Source organism: Oncorhynchus kisutch, linkage group LG17 (assembly GCF_002021735.2).
Source record: "Oncorhynchus kisutch isolate 150728-3 linkage group LG17, Okis_V2, whole genome shotgun sequence".
In the NCBI taxonomy this organism is placed as follows: domain Eukaryota; kingdom Metazoa; phylum Chordata; class Actinopteri; order Salmoniformes; family Salmonidae; genus Oncorhynchus; species Oncorhynchus kisutch.
The window spans coordinates 15,096,872-15,121,834 of NC_034190.2; the positions used below are offsets into that span (position 1 = coordinate 15,096,872).

Below are 24,963 nucleotides of genomic sequence, written 5' to 3' on the forward strand. Positions count from 1 at the left end.
CAGTGTTGTTATTGAGAATGGACTGTCAATTACTCAAGACGACTACTGTCTTTTATATGTTCTTTATTCTTTAACCTGTGCCGTTTTACAATACTTTGTTGTGTAGTAGGAGCCTTGTTTGTGACAGTCCAGTCCGCGTAACATGCTGTAATGCAGGGATCATCAACTAGATTCAGCCGTGGGCCATTTTTTATCATGAGCGGATGGTTGGGGGGCCGGAACATCATTACCATTCATTTGTAGACTACAAGGAGGCCTAACAGAGCTCCTACTAAATTATTTGGTGTAAATCTATGCATATCACTAAGAACCGGGGAAGGCAACTCTGTTCCTGGAGTGCCGCAGGTACTGCAGGATTTTATCCCAACTAGGCACCACACCTGACCAACTGAGCTAATTGATCAGTTCAGTGACTGCCTGAATTCAACACACCTGATCTTCCAGGTCAGTTAAATCAGAATGTATGAAGTGCTTGCGGCCCTCCAGGACCAGGGTTGTCTACCCGACTTATAATGAACCAATGTATTGAGAATATCCTATTCTCCACAATTCCACCTGGTTAATTGTGACAACTGGTGTTACCAGATACTGTCCGTAACCCCTGATAAAAGGTCAGTTTTTCTCCATCTCTCTGATGGTTAAGATTGGGGTAGGATAATCTGGTCCTAGATCTGTGTTTCTGTGGGCAATTTCTAGCTCAAGTATTCAGTCGCCTATGTTCTAATTACGTAATGTTATATCTTGTAGCACGTGATGTCTTTGAGGGAGTAATAGCAGGGGACTGTAATTGTCTTGTTGCGTGTGCATTTGGGGGAGTGTCTGGTAGCTAGCTACCCCCCTGCTCACTCACACACGCCCCCTTCTTTCCCACCTCCTCAGTGTCATCTGGCAGTAATTCTGCCCATATTTCCACTCATTATCATCAGGCCCTGCAGGGAAAACAGAGAACAAACAAGCCCTTCACTAGGGCCTCTCCACTACCATAGCCCTTCATTAGGGTCTCTGCACTACCATAGCCCTTCACTAGGGCTTCTCCACTACCATAGCCCTTCACTAGGGCCTCTCCACTACCATAGCCCTTCACTAGGGCCTCTCCACTACCATAGCCCTCCACTAGAGCCTCTCCACTACCATAGCCCTCCACTAGAGCCTCTCCACTACCATAGCCCTCCACTAGAGCCTCTCCACTACCATAGCCCTCCACTAGAGCCTCTCCAATACCATAGCCCTTCACTAGGGCCTCTCCACTACCATAGCCCTTCATTAGGGTCTCTGCACTACCATAGCCCTTCACTAGGGCATCTGCACTACCATAGCCCTTCATTAGGGTCTCTGCACTACCATAGCCCTTCACTAGGGCATCTCCACTACCATAGCCCTTCACCAGAGCCTCTCCACTACCATAGCCCTTCACCAGAGCCTCTCCACTACCATAGCCCTTCACCAGAGCCTCTCCACTACCATAGCCCTTCACCAGAGCCTCTCCACTACCATAGCCCTTCACCAGAGCCTCTCCACTACCATAGCCCTTCACCAGAGCCTCTCCACTACCATAGCCCTTCACTAGGGCCTCTCCACTACCGTAGCCCTTCACCAGAGCCTCTCCACTACCATAGCCCTTCACCAGAGCCTCTCCACTACCATAGCCTTTCACCAGAGCCTCTCCACTACCATAGCCCTTCACTAGGGCCTCTCCACTACCATAGCCCTTCACTAGGGCCTCTCCACTACCATAGCCCTTCACCAGAGCCTCTCCACTATCAAATAAAATTGTATTGGTCACATACATAGTTAGCAGATGTTATTGTGAGTGTAGCGAAATGCTTGTGCTTCCAGTTACGACAGTGCAGCAAAATCGAACAATTCCACAACAAATACCTAGTACACACAAATATAAGTAAAGGAATGGAATAAGAATATATACAAGAATATTGCAGACCGCACCAAATCAAATCAAATCAAATTTATTTATATAGCCCTTCGTACATCAGCTGATATCTCAAAGTGCTGTACAGAAACCCAGCCTAAAACCCCAAACAGCAAGCAATGCAGGTGTAGAAGCACCACCCTCTGGATTGCCTTGCTGTTGTGGGCGGTGCATTTGATTTACCAGGCAGTGATACAGCCTGACAGGATGCTCTCACTTCTGCCTCTATAAAAGTTTGTCAGGGTTTTAGGTGGCGCTGTTGCGCCTTCTTCACCACACTGTCTGTGTGGGTGGACAATTTCAGTTTGTCCATGATGTGTACGCTGAGGAACTTTCCTTCTCCACTGCTGTCCTGTCGATGTGGATAGGGAGGGTGCTACCATAGCCCTTCACCAGAGCCTCTCCACTACCATAGGGGCTAGAGACTGGGTGGAATTCTGCACTCCCCTTAAGCAACCATCATTGATGTGTGTGTACTGTATAATGTAACAGGCAGGAGAGTTTTAAAAGTCCAGTTAACTGACTATATACACTGCATGACGTGTTAAAACCCCAATGAAACAGAGTGTAGTTCACCTCCGAACACGCGTAGTTTAACCCTCCCAGTTAGGCCAGTCATCGCTGTGGCCCAGGTCCCTGTGTTGTTGTGGCAGCCTGAGTAAGGTTAGAAGAGGGGGGATATTGTGTGGAGGAGGGGTCAGACAAGCCTCCATAAGGCCCTAAAATAGAGCAGGGTTTCAGGGGTCAGAGACAGGAACTGTAAATTGTGAGGAGCAGGTTAAACAGTGGTGGGCGGCGTTCTAAAGTACCGGTACATTGGTCAGAAAGGCGGCGTTGAAAGAAAATAGAAAAGCAGCACTGGGGTGACTGGGTGCAGGTTAGTGTTTTTTGTCATGAGTCTTGTTCTGGAGGCACCTCCACATAGTGGTCACAAGCTGGCACAGCCACAAAGTTATACAATCTGATGTCAAACCTAACCACACTGCTAACCTTAATGCCTAACCGTAACCTAAATTTAAGATCAAAAAGCTCATTTTTGTTTTCATTCAATTTGAACTTTGCAGCTGGCCAGTCTAGGGGAAATCACTCAGTTCTGCCTCCAGGACAAGACTCATCCCAATGAACATCAACCTGCTGACTGGGTTGGCAGCTCTCCAGGAATGGACTCTGTTACTGAAAACAAGTGGTGAAAGGGGGTGGAATGGGGGAGGTCAGAGTCAGGGAGTACAGTGCCTTTGCAAAAGTATTCATCCCCCTTGGCGTTTTTCCTATTTTGTTGCATTACAACCTGTAATTTAAATGGATTGTATTTAATGGACATACACAAAATAGTCCAAATTGGTGAAATGAAAAATAAATAAATATTAAAATACAAATACATTTTAAAACTGGGAAAGTGGTGAGTGCATATGTATTCACCCCCTTTGCTATGAATCCCCTAAATAAAATCTGGTGCAACCAATTACCTTCAAAGTCACAAAATTTGTTAAATAAAGTCCACCTGTGTGCAATCTAAGTGTCACATGATCTCAGTATATATACACCTGTTCTGAAAGGCCCCAGAGTCTGCAACACCACAAAGCAAGGAGCACCACCAAGCAAGCGGCACCATGAAGATCAAGGAGCTCTCCAAACAGGTCAGGGACAAAGTTGTGGAGAAGTACAGATCAGGGTTGAGTTATTTAAAAGTATCCTAAACTTTGAACATCCCACAGAGTGCCATTACATCCATTATTAAAAAAAAATGGAAAGAATATGGCACCACAACAAACCTGCCAAGAGAGGGGTGCCCACCAAAACTCACGGACCAGTCAAGGAGGGCATTAATCAGAGAGGCAACAAAGAGACCAAAGATAACCCTGAAGGAGCTGCAAAGCTCCACAGTGGAGATTGGAGTATCTGTCCATAAGACCACTTTAAGCCGTACACTCCACAGACCTGGGCTTTACAGAAGTGTGGGTGGCCAGAAAAAAGCCTTTGGTTAAAGAAAAAATAAGCAAACACGTTTGGTGTTCACCAAAAGATATGGAAGAAGGTACTCTGGTCAGATGAGACTAAAATTGAGCTGTTTAGCCATCAAGGAAAACACTCTTGTCTGGCGCAAACCCAACACCTATCATCACCCCGAGAACACAATCTCCACAGTGAAGCATGGTGGTAGCAGCATCATGCTGTGGGGATGTTTTTCCATTGGCAGGGACTGGGATACTAGTCAGAATTTAAGTAATGATGGATGGCGCCAATTACAGGGAAATTCTTGAGGGAAACCTGTTTCAGTCTTCCAGAGATTTGAGACTGGGACGGAGGTTCACCTTCCAGCACAACAATGAACCTAAGTATACTGCCAAAGCAACACTTGAGTGGTTAAAATGTCTTGGAATGGCCTGGTCAAAGCCCAGACCTCAATCCAATTGAGAATATGTGGTATGACTTAAAGATTTCTGTACACCAGCAGAACCCATCCAACTTGAAGGAGTTGGAGCAGTTTTGCCTTGAAGAATGGGCAAAAATCCTAGTGCCTAGATGTGCCAAGCTTAAAGAGACATACCCCAAGTGACTTGCAGCTGTAATTGCTGCAAAAGGTGGCTCTACAAAGTATTGACTTTGGGGGGGTGAATAGTTATGTACGCTCAAGTTAATTTTTTTGGTCTTATTTCTTGTTTAACAAAAAATATTTTGCAATCTTCAAAGTGGTAGGCATGTTGTGTAAATCAAATGATACCAACCACCCCAAAATCCATTTTAATTCCAGGTTACAAGGAAACAAAATAGGAAAAATACCAAGGGGGGTGAATACTTCTGCAAGACACTGTACAAGCAGTGGTGGAAAAAGTACCCAATTGTCATACTTGAGTAAAAGTAAAGATACCTTCATTGAAAATGACTCATGTAAAAGTCACCCAGTAAAATAATACTTGAGTAAAAGTATTTGGTTTTAATTATACTTAAGTATCAAAAGTAAATGTAATTCCTAAAATATACTTAAGTAAACTGCAAAACAGATGGCACAAAATTTATTTTTATTTACAGATAGCCAGGGGCACACAACACTGACATAATTTACAAAATAAGCATGTGTTTAGTCAGTCCACCAGATCAGATGCAGTAGGGATGACCAAAGATTTGTGTGAATTAGACCATGTTTCTGTCCTGCTAAGCATTCAAAATGTATTTTGAGTATTTTTGGGTGTCAGGGAAAGTGTATGGAGTAGAAAGTACATAATTTTCTCTTGGAATGTAGTGAAGTAAAAGTTGTCAAATATAAATACCCAAAATAACTACGTAAGTAGTACTTACGTATTTTTACACTACTGAGTCATTTTTATGAGGATCCCCATTAGCTAGCGCCGTAACGCTAGCTAATCTTCCTATGGTCCAACACCAATTAACAAGACATTAAACAACCACAAATCAAGACTTCAAACATTCAACAAGTAGACAATACGGATAATTAAAATACCTGACAGGATGGAAGTACAAGCTGTTAGAACAGGGGGATGGTCTAGAAAGCAGCTCACTACATAACAGGGATAGAAAGGTTATGGACCACAAATGGAAAGGAATTATTGTCTTGAATTATTTTAATCCATGTAATATATTAACATTTGAAATAGTCAAACACCACTTTATTGTTAAAGGTGATATTGCAAATCTCTATCAAATTATTGTCAATATATTATTCAGGTTATAACACAAAACAAGGACACGCCAGTCACATTTCCTATTTTGTTTATTGTCGTTTTTAAAGAACTAATCTGGTAGGGTGCACTAGGAAGCATGCTCTCTAACAGAAAGCTCTAGAATAGCTCATAGCGTACTGTAGAACAGGTAGCAGCCAGGGCATTACTATACACATACAAGCAGTGATCATGAAGTTGTTTCAAATACATCAGAACAGCTTTCACACGTCTTATTATCCCATACAGTAGATCAACTGATTGCATTGTGTGAAAAGATGTGTGTTGTCAACAAACACTGGGACACACACACACTGGCTGCGGGTAGCCTGGCAGTACAGTACTGTAGAGGCCTTTAGAATTCAGGGTACATAGAGGAGACAAGTTCACCACTGACTGTCAGAACAGGATAATAATTGTTACATGCATTATATCAGTGTTCAGCCTGAATGACAGATAACTGTCAACAGTTATCTACAGGTCCATTTGACTGGTAAACTTGACTGTACTGTGAGAACCTTCCCCACGTTCCTAACGATCGGTGGTGAGCGTTTAAGATCAGAAAAATATAGGATAAAATAGCCACGAGGGAAAACACTGATCGTCAACCCTTACATTGTTGTTAGGTTTTCATTAAGAAGGAACCAAACTAAATCAAGCAAACACATTTGTCCAGGAGTGCATTAATAATACTTTAGTTAGTGGATAGGATTATGGTAACAACAATTTTCTGACTAAAGCACATGCAAAAAGGCTGCTAAATGGAAGCACTGCAGGCACATTTGTTTGGCATTGGCACAAAAAGGCAGAGGGAGAACTTCATATTACATAAAGAGTTGCATTTTATTGAACCTAAAGACGCTTAAAATATTCACTCAATTCCCTTAAAATTCATATAGACTGAAATCCTGACATAAGATGGCTGCCCATAAAACAAATACTGTATATTAGTAAATCATTCATGTCAACAGGAATAGGTTATGTGCACCAGTCAGGACGTCGGCCCACAGCGTCAAGATGTCAAATCAACAGCTTCAGCTGATTGATAGCTCCTCCCATGTCAGTTTAATGACATCACACCGCACTTATGGTGATACCAGAAAAAATATGAAATGCCTTCAACATCCTGAGAACGTGTGATTTAAAACCAGATGGTAAAAAAAAACATTTTGAAAACAGTTCAGCGTTGAAGACGTTTCCACTTCAGTGTTCGTTTCGTCTCAAACCATCATTTTTTTCTATGCACAAAAAGACTGATTACAATTTAAGTGCCTTCAGAAAGTATTCACAACCATTGACTTTTTGCACATGTTGTTGTTACAGCCTGAATTTAACATGGATTAAATGTTGATTTTGTGTCACTGATCTACACACACTACACCATAATGTCAAAGTGGAATTGTGTTTTTAGAAATGTTTATAAATATGAAAAACTGAAATGTCTTGAGTCAATAAGTATTCAACCCCTTTGTTATGGCAAGCCTAAATAAGTTCAGGAGGAAACATTTGCTTAGTCACAATAAGTTGCATGGACTCACTCTGTGTGCAATAATAGTGTTTAACATGATTTTTGAATGACTACCCCATCTCTGTACCTCACACATACAGATAATTGTAAGATCCCTCAGTCGAGCAATGAATTTCAAACACAGATTCAAGATCAGGCAGGTTTTCCAATGCCTCACAAAGAAGGGCAACTATTGGTAAAAATAAAGAAATGCAGACATTGAATATCCCTTTGAGCATGGTGAAGTTATTAATAATTACACTTTGGATGGTGTATCAATACACCCAGTCACTACAAAGATACAGGCATCCTTCCTAACTCAGGGATTTCACCATGAAGCCAACACAATTACTGAGTACCATTCTTCATATTTTCAAGCATGGTGGTGGCTGTATCATGTTATGGGTATGCTTGTCATCGGCAAGGACTAGGGAGTTTTTTAGGATAAAAAAAAGGAACAGAGCACAGGCAAAATCCTATAGGAAAACCTGGTTCAGTCTGCTTTCCAACAGACACTGGGAGACAAATCCACCTTTCAGCAGGACAATAACCTAAAATGCAAGGCCAAATATACACTTACCAAGACAACATTGAGCTTGACGAATTTTGAAATGAATAATGGGCAAATATTGTACAATCAGGTTTGCAAAGCATTTACAGACTTACCCAGAAAAACACAGCTGTAATTGCTGCCAAAGGTGATTCTAACATGTATTGACTCAGGGTTGAATACTTAGCTAATAAAAATGTATTTTGTGATCATTGACGGTTAAATACATTTGAAACTTTATGAACATTTGAACATCTTGGCCATGTTCTGTTATAATCTCCACCCGGCACAGCCAGAAGAGGACTGGCCACCCCACATAGCCTGGTTCCTCTCTAGGTTTCTTCCTAGGTATTGGCCTTTCTAGGGAGTTTTTCCTAGCCACCGTGCTTCTCCACCTGCATTGCTTGCTGTTTGGGGTTTTAGGCTGGGTTTCTGTACAGCACTTTGAGATATCAGCTGATGTACGAAGGGCTATATAAATAAATTTGATTTGATTTGATTTGATTTGATTTGAAACCCACTTTGTAGCGTATCAAATGTGGAAAAAGTCAAGGGGTGTGAGTACTGACTGAAGGCACTGTACATAGCCGTTATTGGGTTAAATGTAAGTAAGTGTACATATTGTCTTATGCAAGTTTTTCTTAGAGAATACCAGGGAATGAAATTCATTAATTTAATGACAAACAGTTGATTCAACTCAGTCTTACTGTATCCCTAATCACAGAAATGAGATAATACTCCCATTTTGCACTCTGCCACACATTATTCAATAAATACTTCATGCATGGAAGACCTAGCCGGCCTCTAAAATTAAATCATTTTAGTAAATCTACAAAATTGAGTTAACTTTGATATTTCTAACATTTCTCTCAATATTCACATAACTTATATTTTAAAAGTCAGTTGGACTCAATAAGTACACTAGAATACTTCAATCTCTTCAATATTTACTTTCTTTATAGGAAACCTTGAATGGACCTTGGATTTCATCTCATCTTATTAAACAAGCCAGGGTGTAACTCAAAATGGCACCAAGAAAAACAGTTGATGGGGGGAACCCAAATAAAATCCCTTTAGGATAAATACAATCCCAAATAAAATCCCTTTTGTAGATGAACTTTGTCTAAAGTTCGAGGTGGACAAATATTTGTGAGGGGTAAAAAAAAGTGACATGCTCAGAGCTGAAACTAAACAGAGTCTACGAGTCGGAGGCCGCTATGTACCCCACAACCCCCACCCCATCTACAGAACAATCTGTAGTAGAAGGGTAATCAAAGAAAATCCATTGACTGACAGCATGGCCTTATCATGTTTCTGACTGACACACTATCTGTCTGTGTCCATAGAGCTCAGTGTCCAAGCTGCAAACCGTAGCTGTGAGTGAAGAGTTAAGAACTAAATTCACATTTAAAAAATGTAGTATCACAGATTATAGTGCTGTGACATTAGCTGTACTAACCTAATTCAGTCGATTGATAAATTAAATTATCGTTAAACATTCACCCTTTTAATAATAAGCGAAAAACACTAGCTTACACTGTGTAATAACGTTCAAATAAGTGAGCGGAATAAATAACTGAAACCTGTGGTTAAATTATAACCAGAAGAAAAGATGATTGTGAGTAGTGTACGACCCTGTTACTAACTAACATTCATGAAGTCACTTATTGAATTGAGATCCTGGTATTGCCATTGAAACGCCTCCGACAGTGATGTGTTTTTCCACTTCAAGTGAATGTATGAGAATATCCATTGCGAGAGGAATCCACATCTCTCTCTCACACACGGTAATAGCTGTGGGTACAACTGTGTGCCTTCTGTCAGTTTGATCCTCCTTTGTTCTTCCTGCTAGCTCAGTTTGTTTGGTTAACTTCTAGGGGTGTAACGGTTCACCAAATCCACGGTTCGGTATGTATTGGGGTTTTGGGGTCACGGTTTGGTTTCGGTACAGCAGGAAAATTACGTTTTCACACTGATGCTGCATTTGTAACCATGTGAGAGATGGGAATTTACCAGTTGTGAAGTCATACATTTAGTCCCAGATGCACACTTGTGATTTCTCATAAAGGGTGAGTGTCTGTAGCGCGGTACGTCTCCCACTCCGGGGTAAGGTGATGGGCTGTCACTTTTAAGTAATCGCAACACAGGGTGCATTGGCCAATTCCTAGAAAACTGTGGCTTGCTTATATAGTGCGGGTATAACCTGACATGGGTGCAAGAGGGAAGTTCACAACGTGGATCGAGCATTTTTACAAGGTGCTGGAATTCCCTATTCTCAACCACTGAGAACGGGCGCGGCTTTAAACCAAAGACTGTAAAAAATATAAACACAGCCTACCGATTGCTCGTGTCATTTTTGGCCGGTCAGAACCAGTTCCCAAGGGCTGCTTGAATGCAGAGGGGAGGTGATTTTGGGTTGTTTCTTTCCGTTTCCGTCTTGTGACGTCGACATATTGGAGGTGTTGGCAGCTGGATAGCCTATTCTCGTTGAGTTGTGGCGACATACGGTTAACGTCTTATCCACAACTCTCTGTCCATTACCAATGTGATTTACTGGGAAGCCAAAACATTCCCAAACTGGAGATTTAAACGACGGAGCATCCTGCTGGTTTATCCACCCCACCACTCGCCATCGTACAGAACTAGTTCCTGGATGCGCCTCACAAAAGGACAGTTTGAAATGTGCCAATTAAGATTTGAATTTAGATTACAATGTGCATATAGGCTCTAGTTGTTTTAACAGAATAGCCCTAAAAAATAAAACTAATTTACTCGAGGCACCGGCCCACAACGCAGCGTAGGCATAGCCTATAGGCCTTTTATTTTGTATATATTTTATTAAATGTATTCATTCTAGTTGAGTGCAGACTTAAACGAGGCCCCCTACCGAACGGTTCGGTACTAACACCTGTACCGTTACACCCCTATTGACTTCTCCTCTCATACTTCCCCAGCTTCTTGGGATCCTTGCTGGGCATGCACCAGTCATCTGCCTCGTTGCTCGTCTGGTAATGCCTTATAGCTGACTGGTTGTAAACAGGAAGTCTTTCCACAGAATCTGAGGACAAGGCCTGTTAACGAAGCACAGAGTGGAGTGGTAGGTTAGATGTAATCTTGGTTAACTCAAAACTAAAATCTCCCGGAATTTGGTGAGCTAGGCGATTTAGTTCTGGGTCCATCCGTGTTAGAAATTGGGAGTTCTGATTTGCAAAGTCTCCACCCTCGCAAAACTCCCCCCTCCCACTAATTTCAACACGTGCAAAGCATTCAGTCTAAGCACGCCTTCGCCAAATCCTGATACGTCCAAATAACCAGTGACGAAAACCCAAACATCGGAAATACTGCTGCTCATTATCCTACACATTCCCTCCTGTTGCAACAGATTCTGACGATTATGAGGACAAGGCTCTATTTATATCACATGCTGGTCACGTTAGTCTTCCACCATTCAGAGAATGAACCTTTACCTACTTATTTCAGACATTGAAAAACGTTGTATAGAGCAGGGATAACCAACTTGATTCAGCCGTGGGACCATTTTTCCGTGAGCGGATGGTCGGGGGGCCGGAACACAAATACAAATCCTTTGTAGACTCAATTTGACCACAAGAAGGCCAAACAGATATTTGACAAAAACATGATAATTTCAAACATTTGTATATGATTACGTATCTCTCCATTAGGCTTGGGAATACTTGGGTAGTTTTTAAAAATAAAATAACTGCTGTTTTTACAGTCTTATGTCCAACAACGAAAATTGTATGTTTTCTGAGCAAAAATAAATACAAATTGAGGGCCAAAATGGGGGATCCCTGGTTTAGAGGTTCAATTATCTAGAATAAGAACAACTGTTGAAGTAACACATTCCATTCGTAGAAGTGTTACCTTCAGGTAGATGACAGCTGACGTCCCATATCCCTCCATGGAGTAGAGCTGCAGGTCTCCTTGGAAGTACTTGGCATAGAGACGGGAGATGGGAAGACCGTAGCCGAAACCAGCCTACAGAGAGCCAGGGACACAAAGGGTTAAACTCACTCTGAACTGACTGTCCCAGTACTGTAGTAGACAAGCATTCAGTTACACTTTAAACCTTGGGCAACATATGACTGGTCCAGTTTGTAATTCTGCTCATTTACAACCATGTTCGCTTGCAGTTTACACTTTAGTCAGTATAAAATGATCACGATTTACATTTGAGCTGAAATAAAATAAACAAGCTTTCATGCCTCTAACATGTGATCAAACTTCAGTTATAGATCATGTCCTACCGAATGTTGTGCTCCAATGTATTAAATCTGACTTATTAACCTGACTGCCAGGAAAATCTTTAATGTTCAGTGGCACCAGGACAGGGTCTCACCAGTGGAGCGTTGCGTGAGTTGTCAATATCGACGGGGCTGGGGGCGGTGGAGTACATGTAGCTGAACAAACGCTCTATCTTCCTCAGGGGAACTCCTCCACCTCGATCTGATATCTAGAAACAACACCAACAACGTCACAGCTCTGTTCCACTCTCTGATCTTCCTGTTGTCTCCCCAAATATCATGGTATAGGACCTACAGAACAACCACGGGAGGAAATCTATGGTACTATGTATTCATACACATTAAACTGTACAGGCTTCTACATCCCATGGCATTATTTATTTGTGTTGGATGGGCATACACTACTTTTGAACAAATGTATATTGTTGGGGCTCAGAGCTGAAGGTTTTCACTGTACTCAATTCAATGGCTTTATTAGCATGGGAAACATGGTAACATTGCCAACGCAACTGAAGTAGATAATAAACAAAGGTGGAAAAACAAAAAGTAACAGTAAACTTTACACACAGACGTTCCAAAAGAATATAAATATAAATATAATGTCTATACTCTCTAATTACTCCTGTGACTATTAAACTTCTCATTTAAAAATAAGTCAATGTACTGCAATGAGCACAATGCATATCATTCATTGTAAGGGTGAATACTCTGAGCCTGTGTTTACCTTGATTGTCAGGTCTTCACTGCCCAGTGAGACTCGAACTTTGACCGGCGGGAGATGCAGGGCCATTTCATGAGTCTCCACTGTTGCTCTCATGGCGTTCTGGAAACAAAACAAAACATTGCTTGAGGAAATGACAAAGTAATATAAATCAGATTGAGCTTAATGTAATTGAATCGTGTGTAGTAGTGTCTGCCGTAGTCACCCTCACACATGTAATGAAATGTTTATACAGTAGAAGGTAAATGTTTACCTTGAAGAGCTCAAACAGCATGTGGTAGAGATGGGAAGGCACATAGACAATACGAAGAGGCTGGTCAGGACCTTTGGCTGAGGAAAAACTGACGATAACTCCAAACCAAACAGGACTGCAAATGTATTACATACACAACTGACGATAGAAGTTACTAGAAACAAAAACAACTTGCCCTTCTTATTGCAAATGCACAACTGAACTCAATAGTCACTATGAAACACCATAGTTTACTATTCTACCAACGTAATCACGTCCCCAGACACTTCTGATAGCCTATAGCCTGGGGATGACGTTGCTACCAACTAAACCCATGAATAGACATCGTTTTGCTTTTTTAAGGCTTATGTAACATGGTGACTGTTAAACAGCTGAATGTGGGTGAACGGAGGTTTGTTACTGAGAGTTAGACTTCGACGGATCACTGAGAGAGGAGAAATATGCCCGGCGACAAGACTAAGCCTGTAGCAAGGGGCTTGTTGCTGTTCTGTTCCGCTGCTGACTGGAGAGATAAGAGGCTGATGGGTGCTTGATTTGGTGCACAGTGACCAAAGGCAAACTATGGCATAACATTTTTGATGACTCATTATGCCTGATGTGACTGTCCACACCCCCTGTAATGCATCAGACGTAGGCTAGACTGTGCAGCCCATTGATATTTTATGGCTGGCGCATTTTGAAAGTTTGGGCACCAAATGATGTCTGGATCTGTTCTTGTTTTAGCAATGATTATCATTTCCCTCTACCTACAATAAAATATTTATCAAAGTCATGGTTTGACCTGTCAAGTGGTGCTATTTTCCTGTTCATAAAACACACACTGAGTGTACAAAACATTAAAAACACCTGCTTTTTCCATAGCAAACTGACCAGGTGAAAGCTATGAAAGCTATCACATTCATCAGTTTCCCGTGTGTATCAAGAATAGTCCACCAAATTAAAAGACATCCTGCCAAATTAGCACAACTATGCATTGGAGTCAACGTGAGCCAGCATCCCTGTGGAACGCTCTGAACACCTTGTAGAGTTCATGCCCCGACATATTGAGGCTGTTCTGAAAAAAAGGGGTTGCAACTCAATAGTAGGAAGGTGTTCCTAATGTTTTGTAGACTCAGTGTATAACCTAGACCTGCACAGTTTTAAACGTTTTTTAAAACTCAGGACGATGCACAGAAGTGAATATTTATACCTGTGTAAGTGAGGTGTATGAAAGAATGGTTCTCTATAGACATGACTCCTGACAACCCTAGCTGAGAGTAAACAGTCGTCGTACGCTGTCCAACTAAAGCAACAGAGTTTATTGCTAAAAATGGTTCAGCTAAATATCTCCTAACACCACTCACACAAGCTAGCCACACACAAACACACACACTTTGCAAATTGCGAACCCCGAATTGAGTAGACTAGAGGAATTGAATGAGAGATGAAGAATACTCAACCCACGGGCAGAGAAATTTAAATCAAACCTGGCCAAACAACTCACAATGCAAATACAACCTCACAAATCGTTTCTGGAAACCTAATCTTCTCTAACAACCCCGGCCTAAAACTCACTTGCAAACCAAATGGTACTATTTGGAAATAGGAGAACAAAAAACGTCTTCAAGCTGCTCTGGTCCTTCTCCCTTCCCTTGGTGCAATGTTGTATCAAACAGGCTTGGCTCCAAATAGTATTTACAATCTTTCAAATACTTTGTGTGTTTGAAAAAGCTCATCAACAGTGTCAGTTGGGCCAGTTTGCACTTCTGGGACTATTCTATTGGGTCAATTGAGCCAGGCCAGCTCAACTGAAATATTTGAAGGAAAACAAATACCTTCCAGAAGCCAGGTCTATAACCCTGTATAGAATGCGATTTACCGTTGACTTGTGTGATGTCAATCTCTGGTGAGGTCAGGTAGTACTGCTCACAGAGCATCTTGGAACTATCGAAGGCATCTGGGGATGAAACAGTCAAAACAAAGACAAGGACTGTAGCACAGGAGGAAAATACTGACTTTCAATCTAGTTACAGCTAATGACCACTGATTAGCCGTTATGGTGATTAGCTGTTATTCTGACTTCTAAACCTGAAATATTGTTAATTATCAGGTATCCTACAGAAATGAGAAGGGCCACAGTCTGGTTTATACACCAGAAGTTAATGGTTATCTGTATGAACAATGTATAGGGTGGGGTCAATTAAGGCTGGATATGAACCAGAGGAATGCACTGAGTAAAGGAAAGGCAATCAATCGCATGGTTACAGTCACTGATAAGGTTGGAGATCTGTGGATTAGTGAGGAATGGGCGCTGACGTCAGATTAAGGGAGAAGGAACAGTTTATTACCCACATCACTTAACTTCCTGCCTAGCAATAAAGATGTTTTAGAGGGAAGGAGGAGACTTCACCTAAATTGGGGTATATCTACTTGTGCTGGTGGGAACATGTTTTTATCTGTTCTGCTGTCTGACCCTTTGAGTGAATGAACTTGGTTTAACACCACTGACATTCAATCTAGTCACCATAACAGCTAATGTACAGTGACTACAGAGAGTAGATAAACTAAAACTACACAGAGACATGTTGAAATAGGTGGGTGAAGAACAGTCTGCCTCTGTTTAAAAGGTATTACGATTACACATCATTTAGTTCTATTCTTATTATGATAATAAATGTGAAACTGTGCAGATCAAGGAGAAAAGGACATACCTACTGTAGCAGTGAAAAGGGTTAAATAATGATACTGCATCTGTAAATCATAAGTGTGTGTGCGTGTCTCGGCCTCTGTGTGTGCGGGTCTCGGCCTCTGTGTGTGCGGGTCTCGGCCTCTGTGTGTGCGGGTCTCGGCCTCTGTGTGTGCGGGTCTCGGCCTCTGTGCGTAGCTGATGAGGGACAGCACCTTTTACCACCTCTGTCACGTCACAGTCGGGGTCGATGGTGCCAATGTGCTTGGGATGGGCAGGGTTGGCACTTCCATCAAAGATGAGAGCTGAAGAGGTACATAACAACAACAAATTCAGACTCATTGGGTAACTACACTTGCATGATGTATGTTGTGTACGCAGCCCTACTGTGACTCATGCTGCTTCAGGAGCATGGTAATGTACAGTCGTGGCCAATATTCATTTTCACATAGTCTGCTGCTTCAGTGTCTTTAGATATTTTTGTCAGATGTTACTATTGAATACTGAAGTATAATTACAAGCATTTCATAAGTGCCAAAGGCTTTTATTACATGAAGTTGATGCAAAGAGTCAATATTTGCAGTGTTGACACTTCTTTTTCAAAACCTCTGCAATCCGCCCTGTCATGCTGTCAATTAACTTCTGGGCCACATGGCTGATGGCAGCCCATTCTTGCATAATCAATGCTTGGAGTTTGTCAGAATTTGTGGGTTTTTGTTTGTCCACCCGCCTATTGAGGATTGACCACAAGTTCTCAATGGGATTAAGGTCTGGGGAGTTTCCTGGCCATGGACCCAAAATATCGATGTTTTGTTCCCCGAGCCACTTAGTTATCACCTGACTGATGGCAGCCCATTCTTGCATAATCAATGCTTGGAGTTTGTCAGAATTTGTGGGTTTTTGTTTGTCCACCCGCCTATTGAGGATTGACCACAAGTTCTCAATGGGATTAAGGTCTGGGGAGTTTCCTGGCCATGGACCCAAAATATCGATGTTTTGTTCCCCGAGCCACTTAGTTATCACTTTTGCCTTATGGCAAGGTGCTCCACATCATGCTGGAAAATGCATTTTTAATCACCAAACTGTTCCTGGATGGTTTGGAGAAGTTGCTCTCGGAGAATGTGTTGGTACCATTCTTTATTCATGGCTGTGTTCTTAGGCAAAATTGTGGGTGAGCCCACTCCCTTGGCTGAGAAGCAACCCCACACATGAATGGTCTCAGGATGCTTTACTGTTGGCATGATACAGGACTGATGGTAGCGCTCACCTTGTCTTCTCCGGACAAGCTTCTTTCCGGATGCCCCAAACAATCGGAAAGGGGATTCATCAGAGAAAATGACTTTACCCCAGTCCTCAGCAGTCCAATCCCTGTACCTTTTGCAGAATATCAGTTTGTCCCTGATGTTTTTCCTGGAGATAAGTGGCTTCTTTGCTGCCCTTCTTGACACCAGACCATCCTCCAAAAGTCCTTGCCTCACTGTGCGTGTAGATGCACTCACACCTGCCTGCTGTCATTCCTGAGCAAGCTCTGTACTGGTGGTGCCCCGATCCCGCAGCTGAATCAACTTTAGGAGATGGTCCTGGCGCTTGCTGGAATTTCTTGGGCGCCCTGAAGCCTTCTTCACAACAATTGAACCGCTTTCCTTGAAGTTCTTGATGATCCGATAAATGGTTGATTTAGGTGCAATCTTACTGGCATCAATATCCTTGCCTGTGAAGCCCTTTTTGTGCAAAGCATTGATGACGGCACGTTTTTCCGTGCAGATAACCATGGTTGACAGAGGAAGAACAATGATTCCAAGCACCACCCTCCTTTTGAAGCTTCCAGTCTGTTATTCGAACTCAATCAGCATGACAGAGTGATCTCCAGCCTTGTCCTCGTCAACACTCACACCTGTGTTAACAAGAGAATCACTGACATGATGTCAACTGGTACATTGGTGGCAGGGCTGAAATGCAGTGGTAATGTTTTTGGGGGGGATTCAATTCATTTGCATGGCAAAGAGGGACTTTGCAATTAATTGCAATTCATCTGATCACTCTTCTTAACATTCTGGAGTATATGCAAATTGCCATCATACAAACTGAGGCAGCAGACTTTGAAAATGAATATGTGTCATTCTCAACTTTTGGCCACGACTGTAGTATAGTATATATGTAGTAGAGTATATATGTAGTATAGTTACTGACAGTGCTGGTTCATGAGCATGCGGGTGGAGATGCGGCTCATGTAGAAGCGATCCAGAAAGTATTGGACGTTCTGATTGGTCACGGGGTCAGAGCCAAAAGCCTCCTTGTACTCCACTACGCCCTGGGCCATGGTGGGGACCACGTTGTTGTGACGGTTCCTGACGTTCACCAGCGTCTCAGTGAACCTGAGGAGACAGGGAAAAGGCTGGGTCGAAAGTTTACAATTCCACACATTCTATTCCAATAGTCTGCAATCCTAATTTTCCCTCTGGGTATAAATAAAGTAGCTATAGTCATTAACTCACTAACATCTGCAAGGTTGCTACCAGCTCAAAATATGATTGATCTAATTCCGCAGCAGCAGAGGTATGGTGGATGTGGTAATCCATCATATCCCCTTCCATTTCAGATCAAGATTAAAACCATAATCTATTATTCAGTTAGAAGAGGTAGCTATTATTAGGCAGAGATTAGAGAAATGTTATCTTTCCTTACCTGAATTAACTATGACTCACTTTGGAGAGTCCATCTAATGAGATGTAGGCCTATCTGCTGGATATGACTGTGTAATTGACTTACTTCTTTAGGATTGTTTTATTATCAGGATCTTTCTCCAGGAAGCCCACAAGCTCCATCAGACTTGTTGCATACCTGTAGGAATAGATCACAGAAGACAGGCTAGTTTACACAGGGAAACAATACTACTACTTTAAACTACATTTATAAAAGGCCTTGTTGGGCATTCATAAAGATTATTATTAGGCTTTACAGAGCATTCATAAAGAGTATTCTTAGGCTTTACAGAGCATTCATAAAGAGTATTCTTAGGCTTTACAGAGCATTCATAAAGAGTATTTATAAGCAAAATGCTTGGGAGTGTAGCACGAAATTTGCTTATGAATTACATAGGCATAATGAAAGGTTTATGAGTGCTTCTTTAAACCTTTATATCAGTCCCATGGTGAAAGAAACTGAAGGTATGTGTAGAAACCAGGGCAAAGATCACTTCTTTCCTTTAGCAAATCACTTTTGACTCATGGAGTTCCACCTTTAAAAATCTCAGACTTCTATTTTGGAACGGACTCCGACTCTCGTGGTGATCATGAAAACCACATGGGGGTATTTATACATGCTACAATAACTAGGGCTACTTGTGGCTGGAGAGAGGCCTATTATGCATCCCAAATGGCAACCTATTCCCTATATAGTGCACTACTTTTGACCAGAGCCCTGGGGAATAGAGTGCCGTTTGGGCAGTTATGTTCCTTCTGATGTTGAAACATTCCTCACCATTTTCAACCTCTCAAAACGTGAATATTCTCTGTACAGCACACACTAAACACTTCTGACCTAGTGGAAGCAGGCCTAACACGTTAACACTAAGCATTTCAGTAGCTTACTTATTAGCCTACTAGCTTGTTCAGAGGAGTCACTATTATGGCCTAGTTAAGAGGCTGTAGGCTAAATTGTCCCGACTTCAGTGACGTGCAGATTGAGTCTGGAAGCTAGGTGAGAGATCAGTGGCTGACTGTTTTCAAACCCTTTGTCCACCAACTGACCTTGAACCCTCCCACTTGACTAACACAGCTGCTGCATAAGCTACATAACAGATACAACTAGGCTAACTAGCTTGAATTACAAAGTTTAACTGTAACGTTTGTTGTTGCCCTCTACTCTAGGCCACTACTCCACTAGCCAAGTCAAATAAATGGTGCCAAATCAATATTGTGGATGGAAAAACCCCACGGCCCAAAGCGGAACATAACCCCTAATAGAGTAGCGATGATGCAGAATGCTAACTTTAGACCAAGTTTAGAAATATATATCTGCCATATCATTACATTGATAATAAAGCTGGAACATAGAGTTCTGTACTGGCCACCTATCAGAGAGACACTGATAGTTATTGGCCTAGTTCAGAGTTTCAACTGTGCTGTACTTTCCCTGACATTACACTCTAGTTAGCTGATTGTTTTCCATAACTAGGAGATAGCCTAAACAATTCCTTCAGAGGCCTAGCACTCAGCAATCAACTCCATTTATTTTGGGGAAAGTATTCCGTTTCAATAAGAGAACATATTTGCAAGTACCCATTTTAACTGACAAAATATCTCTGACTATCACTAATAAAGACTTGATGCACATTGTAGTCCTCCATTTTTCTAGGCTACACTTCTGATGATCGTCAAACAACGTCGCACACGGCCCCTGTTCCACTGAGGATACATGGTGTTCCAGCCCACATCGTCCCAGTATTTTGTATTTATTAAGGATGCCCATTAGTTCCTGCAAAGGCAGCAGCTACTCTTCCTGGGGTCCAGCAAATTAAAGGCAGTTTATATCATTTTAAAAACATTACATTCATAACAGATTTCACAACACATTAAATGTGTGCCCTCAGGCCACTACATCTACAACACAAAATCCATTTGTATGAGTGTGTAGAGTGAGTATGTTATTTTGTGTGTGTAAGCATGTGTCTGTGTACACCTGTGCAGCCTGCCTGACAGACAGAGATATGAGACTGAGGCTGCAGGCTACTTGGCAGGGTAGGCCTGCATCTCATCCCTAGAAATTAGATGTACCACTCCGTTTAAGGGACGTGGTGCTTTGATTTGAGACCCCCATAACTCTCTCATCCCCCATACCCCTCACTAGGGCAGAGTACTTCAGTAAGATAGTCTATGCACTGTTATGGTTGCCAGGATAGGCAATATCACCTACAGTAAATGGCTCTTCAAGATAAGACATTATACAACTGCTGATGTAAAAAGTGCTTTATAAAATACATGTGATTGGTTTGATCATACACGTTTCGCCGAGAGCAACGTACAAGTTCAATAATCATTTCTGACAACTATGAAGAAACAAACATACTGGAGCAGAGAGTTGGCGAAAAGGTACAAACAGACCTTTATGTTTTAATCCCAACAGGAGGCCTCTTGCCAGGCAGTCATTGTAAATAAGAATTTGTTCTTAATTGATTTGCCTGGTAAAATAAATGGATGGAATAACTAAGGGGAAAGATATACTCTGGGAGTGATCCAATTCTCCACATTCTATACAAACGGTCCTACTGAATGCATGAATCAGTGTAATGTTTACAGTTGGGTCAGCTCTCTTTAGGAGGAGCACACAGTACTCAGTAAAATATAAGGAGGGGTCAAGGAGATCAAGAATATTTACGCTTTTGCTAGAAGACACCCTTCCAGGAACTAAGTTATTCTACTCCCAGTCCATTCAAGGGATGCTAAAATCTCTGACCTGTGCCGTGACCCTACATCAGTGGTAAGGTAACTATTCCACACACACACAGCTACACGATGCAATTAAGTCGTTTCTTCAGCCTGGAATGGGATTGGACTCATCTACATAGTACATCCTCTACATCTCACGATGTACTATCCACACACACACTCATGCAGCTTGTGAGGTGAGGTGTGTGTCTGCAGCCTGGAAGGGGATTGGCCAATATTCAGTGAAATTAGGGTCAAGGTTCATAATAGGTGATGTAGCCGCTGCTGTAGTAAGGGGGTGCACAAATTCACTGAGATATAGAGATGTATAAGCTACAGCTGTATTTACCAGCTCTGTAGCAGCTGTAGTGAGGGGGTGCTGAGAAGCTTGTCAGGGAGGAAGTCGATCTCCTTCATGATGTTGGCCAGCCGGACAGGAAGCTCCTGACGCAGGAACACAAAGGACGTCTTCTCACAGGCATTGGCTGAGCCTGCAGTCGCATGACACAGGAACACATCTGGGTTGTTCTCATTAGGCGCACACCACAGCAAAACATTTTGCAATTGAAAACAAAAACGGTGTTTTCTCATTGGACCAGGTCAGGTAGTCCCTCCCTGTTTCAGTCTCAGGGATAAGCTACTGACTGGAAATCTCAAGACAGGGCGTCATACAGTACACACACTGCTGTGTAAATGTTTAAGACAATGTGAAGACATTGAACTGGTTTGTTTTGGCAGAAGGATTACGTCACGTTTTCACCTAAGAACAGGACCAAGTGCTATCTAGCAGAAAAGCATGATAGGGAGTAAGGTTTTAATTTCCCCCTTGTAGTGACTTGTTAGAACTGAATCTAACTAACAGTGGCCGTGAGTGTCACGAGGGATTTGATTCAATATCACAGTCTCTGCTTTACATTTGATGGATACCTTTGCTTGGTATCTACCGCATTATAATACGTTGCTTAGTCCTACAACGAGACATTGTTTCGTCTCGCAGCTAGCCGTAAACAATCTATTGTCAGGAGAGAGGCAATACAATGGGTGCCATCCCCATTGTTGTGAATGCAGCCATACCCCCCCAATATCATGATACAATTGAATACAATAATGTTTGTCAACGCTTCAGCAGAGAGTGATCAGAGAGGACACCTACTGCAGTACTCTGGGAACACTGACAGCTGTCAGTTACTTAGCTACCCTACTTTCACAATGCAACCAGTGGCACTTGTTTTGCACGTAGCTGCTATGGACTCAGAATTAACGTTAGGCAAGCTACAATGTTGCACAGTGACGTCATTGTAACGTTTAGCTAGCCAGCTACATTTTTTAACAGTATTGTAATGTTTAGCTATGTTATTATGACAGGACAGGGATGAAAACTTACCAAAGTCAATGAATTGTTTCATTGACAGCGGCGAAGGCGAGAACTTGGAAAACCTATCCACTAGTGCTTGTTTCGGTATGGAGCTGTTCTTTAGCAAAAACTGCGTTAACTTCATAGTTGCAACAAATTAAAATTGAAGTCCCGAGACAGTCCGATTGTTGTCAGCCAGGATGCCCTTTCTCTTCACCAGCAGCACGCTCCAGTCTCTCAGACGTAAAGACGCTAGCTAGCTGGCTAATGCTAGCCACCAAGGGCAATATCAATGCGTTAAATTGACATTGTTCAAAACAATTGTCAATGAAACACAGTCACATTCCTGAACAGTGCCGAATGTCTTTGCATCACCTAAGCTTTTAACAAGCAACAATATTCCAGAATTCACGAATGCTCTTCACAAGACCGACCTCTGTGTTGAGTTGTTGTTGGTGAAGTTTGGATTTGATTGGCATTGGCATTGACCAATGAAAGAACACTACGCTTTGGTTTTTGGGAAGGTGGTTGTTTAGAAAGAAAGAAACATGTGCAAACAAAACAATATACAATGAAAATATTAATGATTGTATTATATAAAAAACAGGTTTTGTTGAGTTAAATAATACATGTAAATCTGAGAACGCCGTTTACCCGTACACTTCTCTAAATGGCCTGTAGATGGCGACATTAACCGCTAATTCAAAGCGGCACATTGCTCTGGCAGGATGTGTAGGGAAAGAAGGTGGGATTTCCTCTGATATTCTGAAGGGGGAGATGCTGCATCATGACATGCACTTGTTTTATATTTGCTTTTGGTCATCTGGCGCGAATATGTTTAATTTTTAGCCATTGACAGCAATACCATCTAAACTGAAACGACCTGTTTTTTACCATACATCCGAGGTTTGTTGCTCCAATATCATTGGAGCAGGACAATAATGTGGTGATTATCTATTGCGTTCTGAGCCCTCTCCTGTACTCCCTGTTCACCCACGACTGCGTGGCCACGCACGCCTCCAACTCAATCATCAAGTTTGCGGACGACACAACAGTGGTAGGCTTGATTAGCAACGACGAGACGGCCTACAGGGAGGAGGTGAGGGCCCTCGGAGTGTGGTGTCAGGAAAATAACCTCACACTAAACGTCAACAAAACTAAGGAGATGATTGTGGACTTCAGGAAACAGCAGAGGGAACACCCCCCTATCCACATCAATGGAACAGTAGTGGAGAGGGTAGCAAGTTTTAAGTTCCTCGGCATACACATCAAAGACAAACTGAATTGGTCCACCCACACAGACAGCATCGTGAAGAAGGCGCAGCAGCGCCTCTTCAACCTCAGGAGGCTGAAGAAATTCGGCTTGTCACCAAAAGCACTCACAAACTTCTACAGATGCACAATCGAGAGCATCCTGGCGGGCTGTATCACCGCCTGGTACGGCAACTGCTCCGCCCACAACCGTAAAGCTCTCCAGAGGGTAGTGAGGTCTGCACAACGCATCACCGGGGGCAAACTACCTGCCCTCCAGGACACCTATACCACCCGATGTTACAGGAAGGCCATAAAGATCATCAAGGACAACAACCACCCGAGCCACTGCCTGTTCACCCCGCTGTCATCCAGAAGGCGAGGTCAGTACAGGTGCATCAAAGCTGGGACCGAGAGACTGAAAAACAGCTTCTATCTCAAGGCCATCAGACTGTTAAACAGCCACCACTAACATTGAGTGGCTGCTGCCAACACACTGACTCAATTCCAGCCACTTTAATAATGGGAATTGATGGGAAATTATGTAAAATATATCACTAGCCGCTTTAAACAATGCTACCTAAATATAATGTTTACATACCCTACATTATTCATCTCATATGTATACGTATATACTGTACTCTATATCATCTACTGCATCTTTATGTAATACATGTATCACTAGCCACTTTAACTATGCCACTTTGTTTACATACTCATCTCATATGTACATACTGTACTCGATACCATCTACTGTATCTTGCCTATGCTGCTCTGTACCATCACTCATTCATATATCTTTATGTACATATTCTTTATCCCCCTACACTTGTGTCTATAAGGTAGTAGTTTTAGAATTGTTAGCTAGATTACTTGTTGGTTATTACTGCATTGTCCGAACTAGAAGCACAAGCTTCTCACTACACTCGCATTAACATCTGCTAACCATGTGTATGTGACAAATAACATTTGATTTGATTTGCGGAGGGTGTAGGCAGTCGCGTGATACAGTATCTTTGCAAGTGACCATTACCACCATCATCATCATCATTATCATCCATAGGGAAATAAAGAGCAGGTATGACAAGTCTTTACAAGGCAATAGAATAACTAATTGTATACATTTGTAGCATGTGTCATTTGCGTGGTGTTTTTGTATGGTTTTGGATAAAGCGAAGAAGCGCACTGAAGAATGACGTCATTGCTAATGATACCCAACTTATCCTTTACCTTACCCACCTCAGTGCAGTACTGTAGGTATCATCACCATACTGTAGATCAGTGGTTCCCAACCTTTTTCGGTTACTGTACCACCAACTAAATTTCGCTCTGCCCGGAGTACCCCCAACCCCCCCATGTGCATTTTA

The 24,963-nt window shown here is 42.2% G+C and overlaps 1 protein-coding gene across 1 annotated transcript; it reads right to left on the reverse strand.

Annotated features, from left to right (window-relative positions):
* Window positions 1-8,596: 8,596 nt before the first annotated feature.
* Window positions 8,597-22,807, reverse strand: pdk4 (pyruvate dehydrogenase kinase, isozyme 4). The gene is made up of 11 exons (XM_020505044.2): window positions 22,376-22,807; window positions 21,341-21,482; window positions 18,335-18,406; window positions 17,756-17,940; window positions 15,781-15,870; window positions 14,759-14,836; window positions 12,901-12,977; window positions 12,651-12,749; window positions 12,022-12,135; window positions 11,547-11,660; window positions 8,597-10,732 (listed from the first exon to the last, which is right to left on the reverse strand). Exons 1-11 carry the CDS (start codon window positions 22,488-22,490, stop codon window positions 10,586-10,588), a joined length of 1,233 nt encoding a protein of 410 aa, XP_020360633.1. The 5' UTR covers window positions 22,491-22,807; the 3' UTR covers window positions 8,597-10,585.
* Window positions 22,808-24,963: the final 2,156 nt, after the last annotated feature.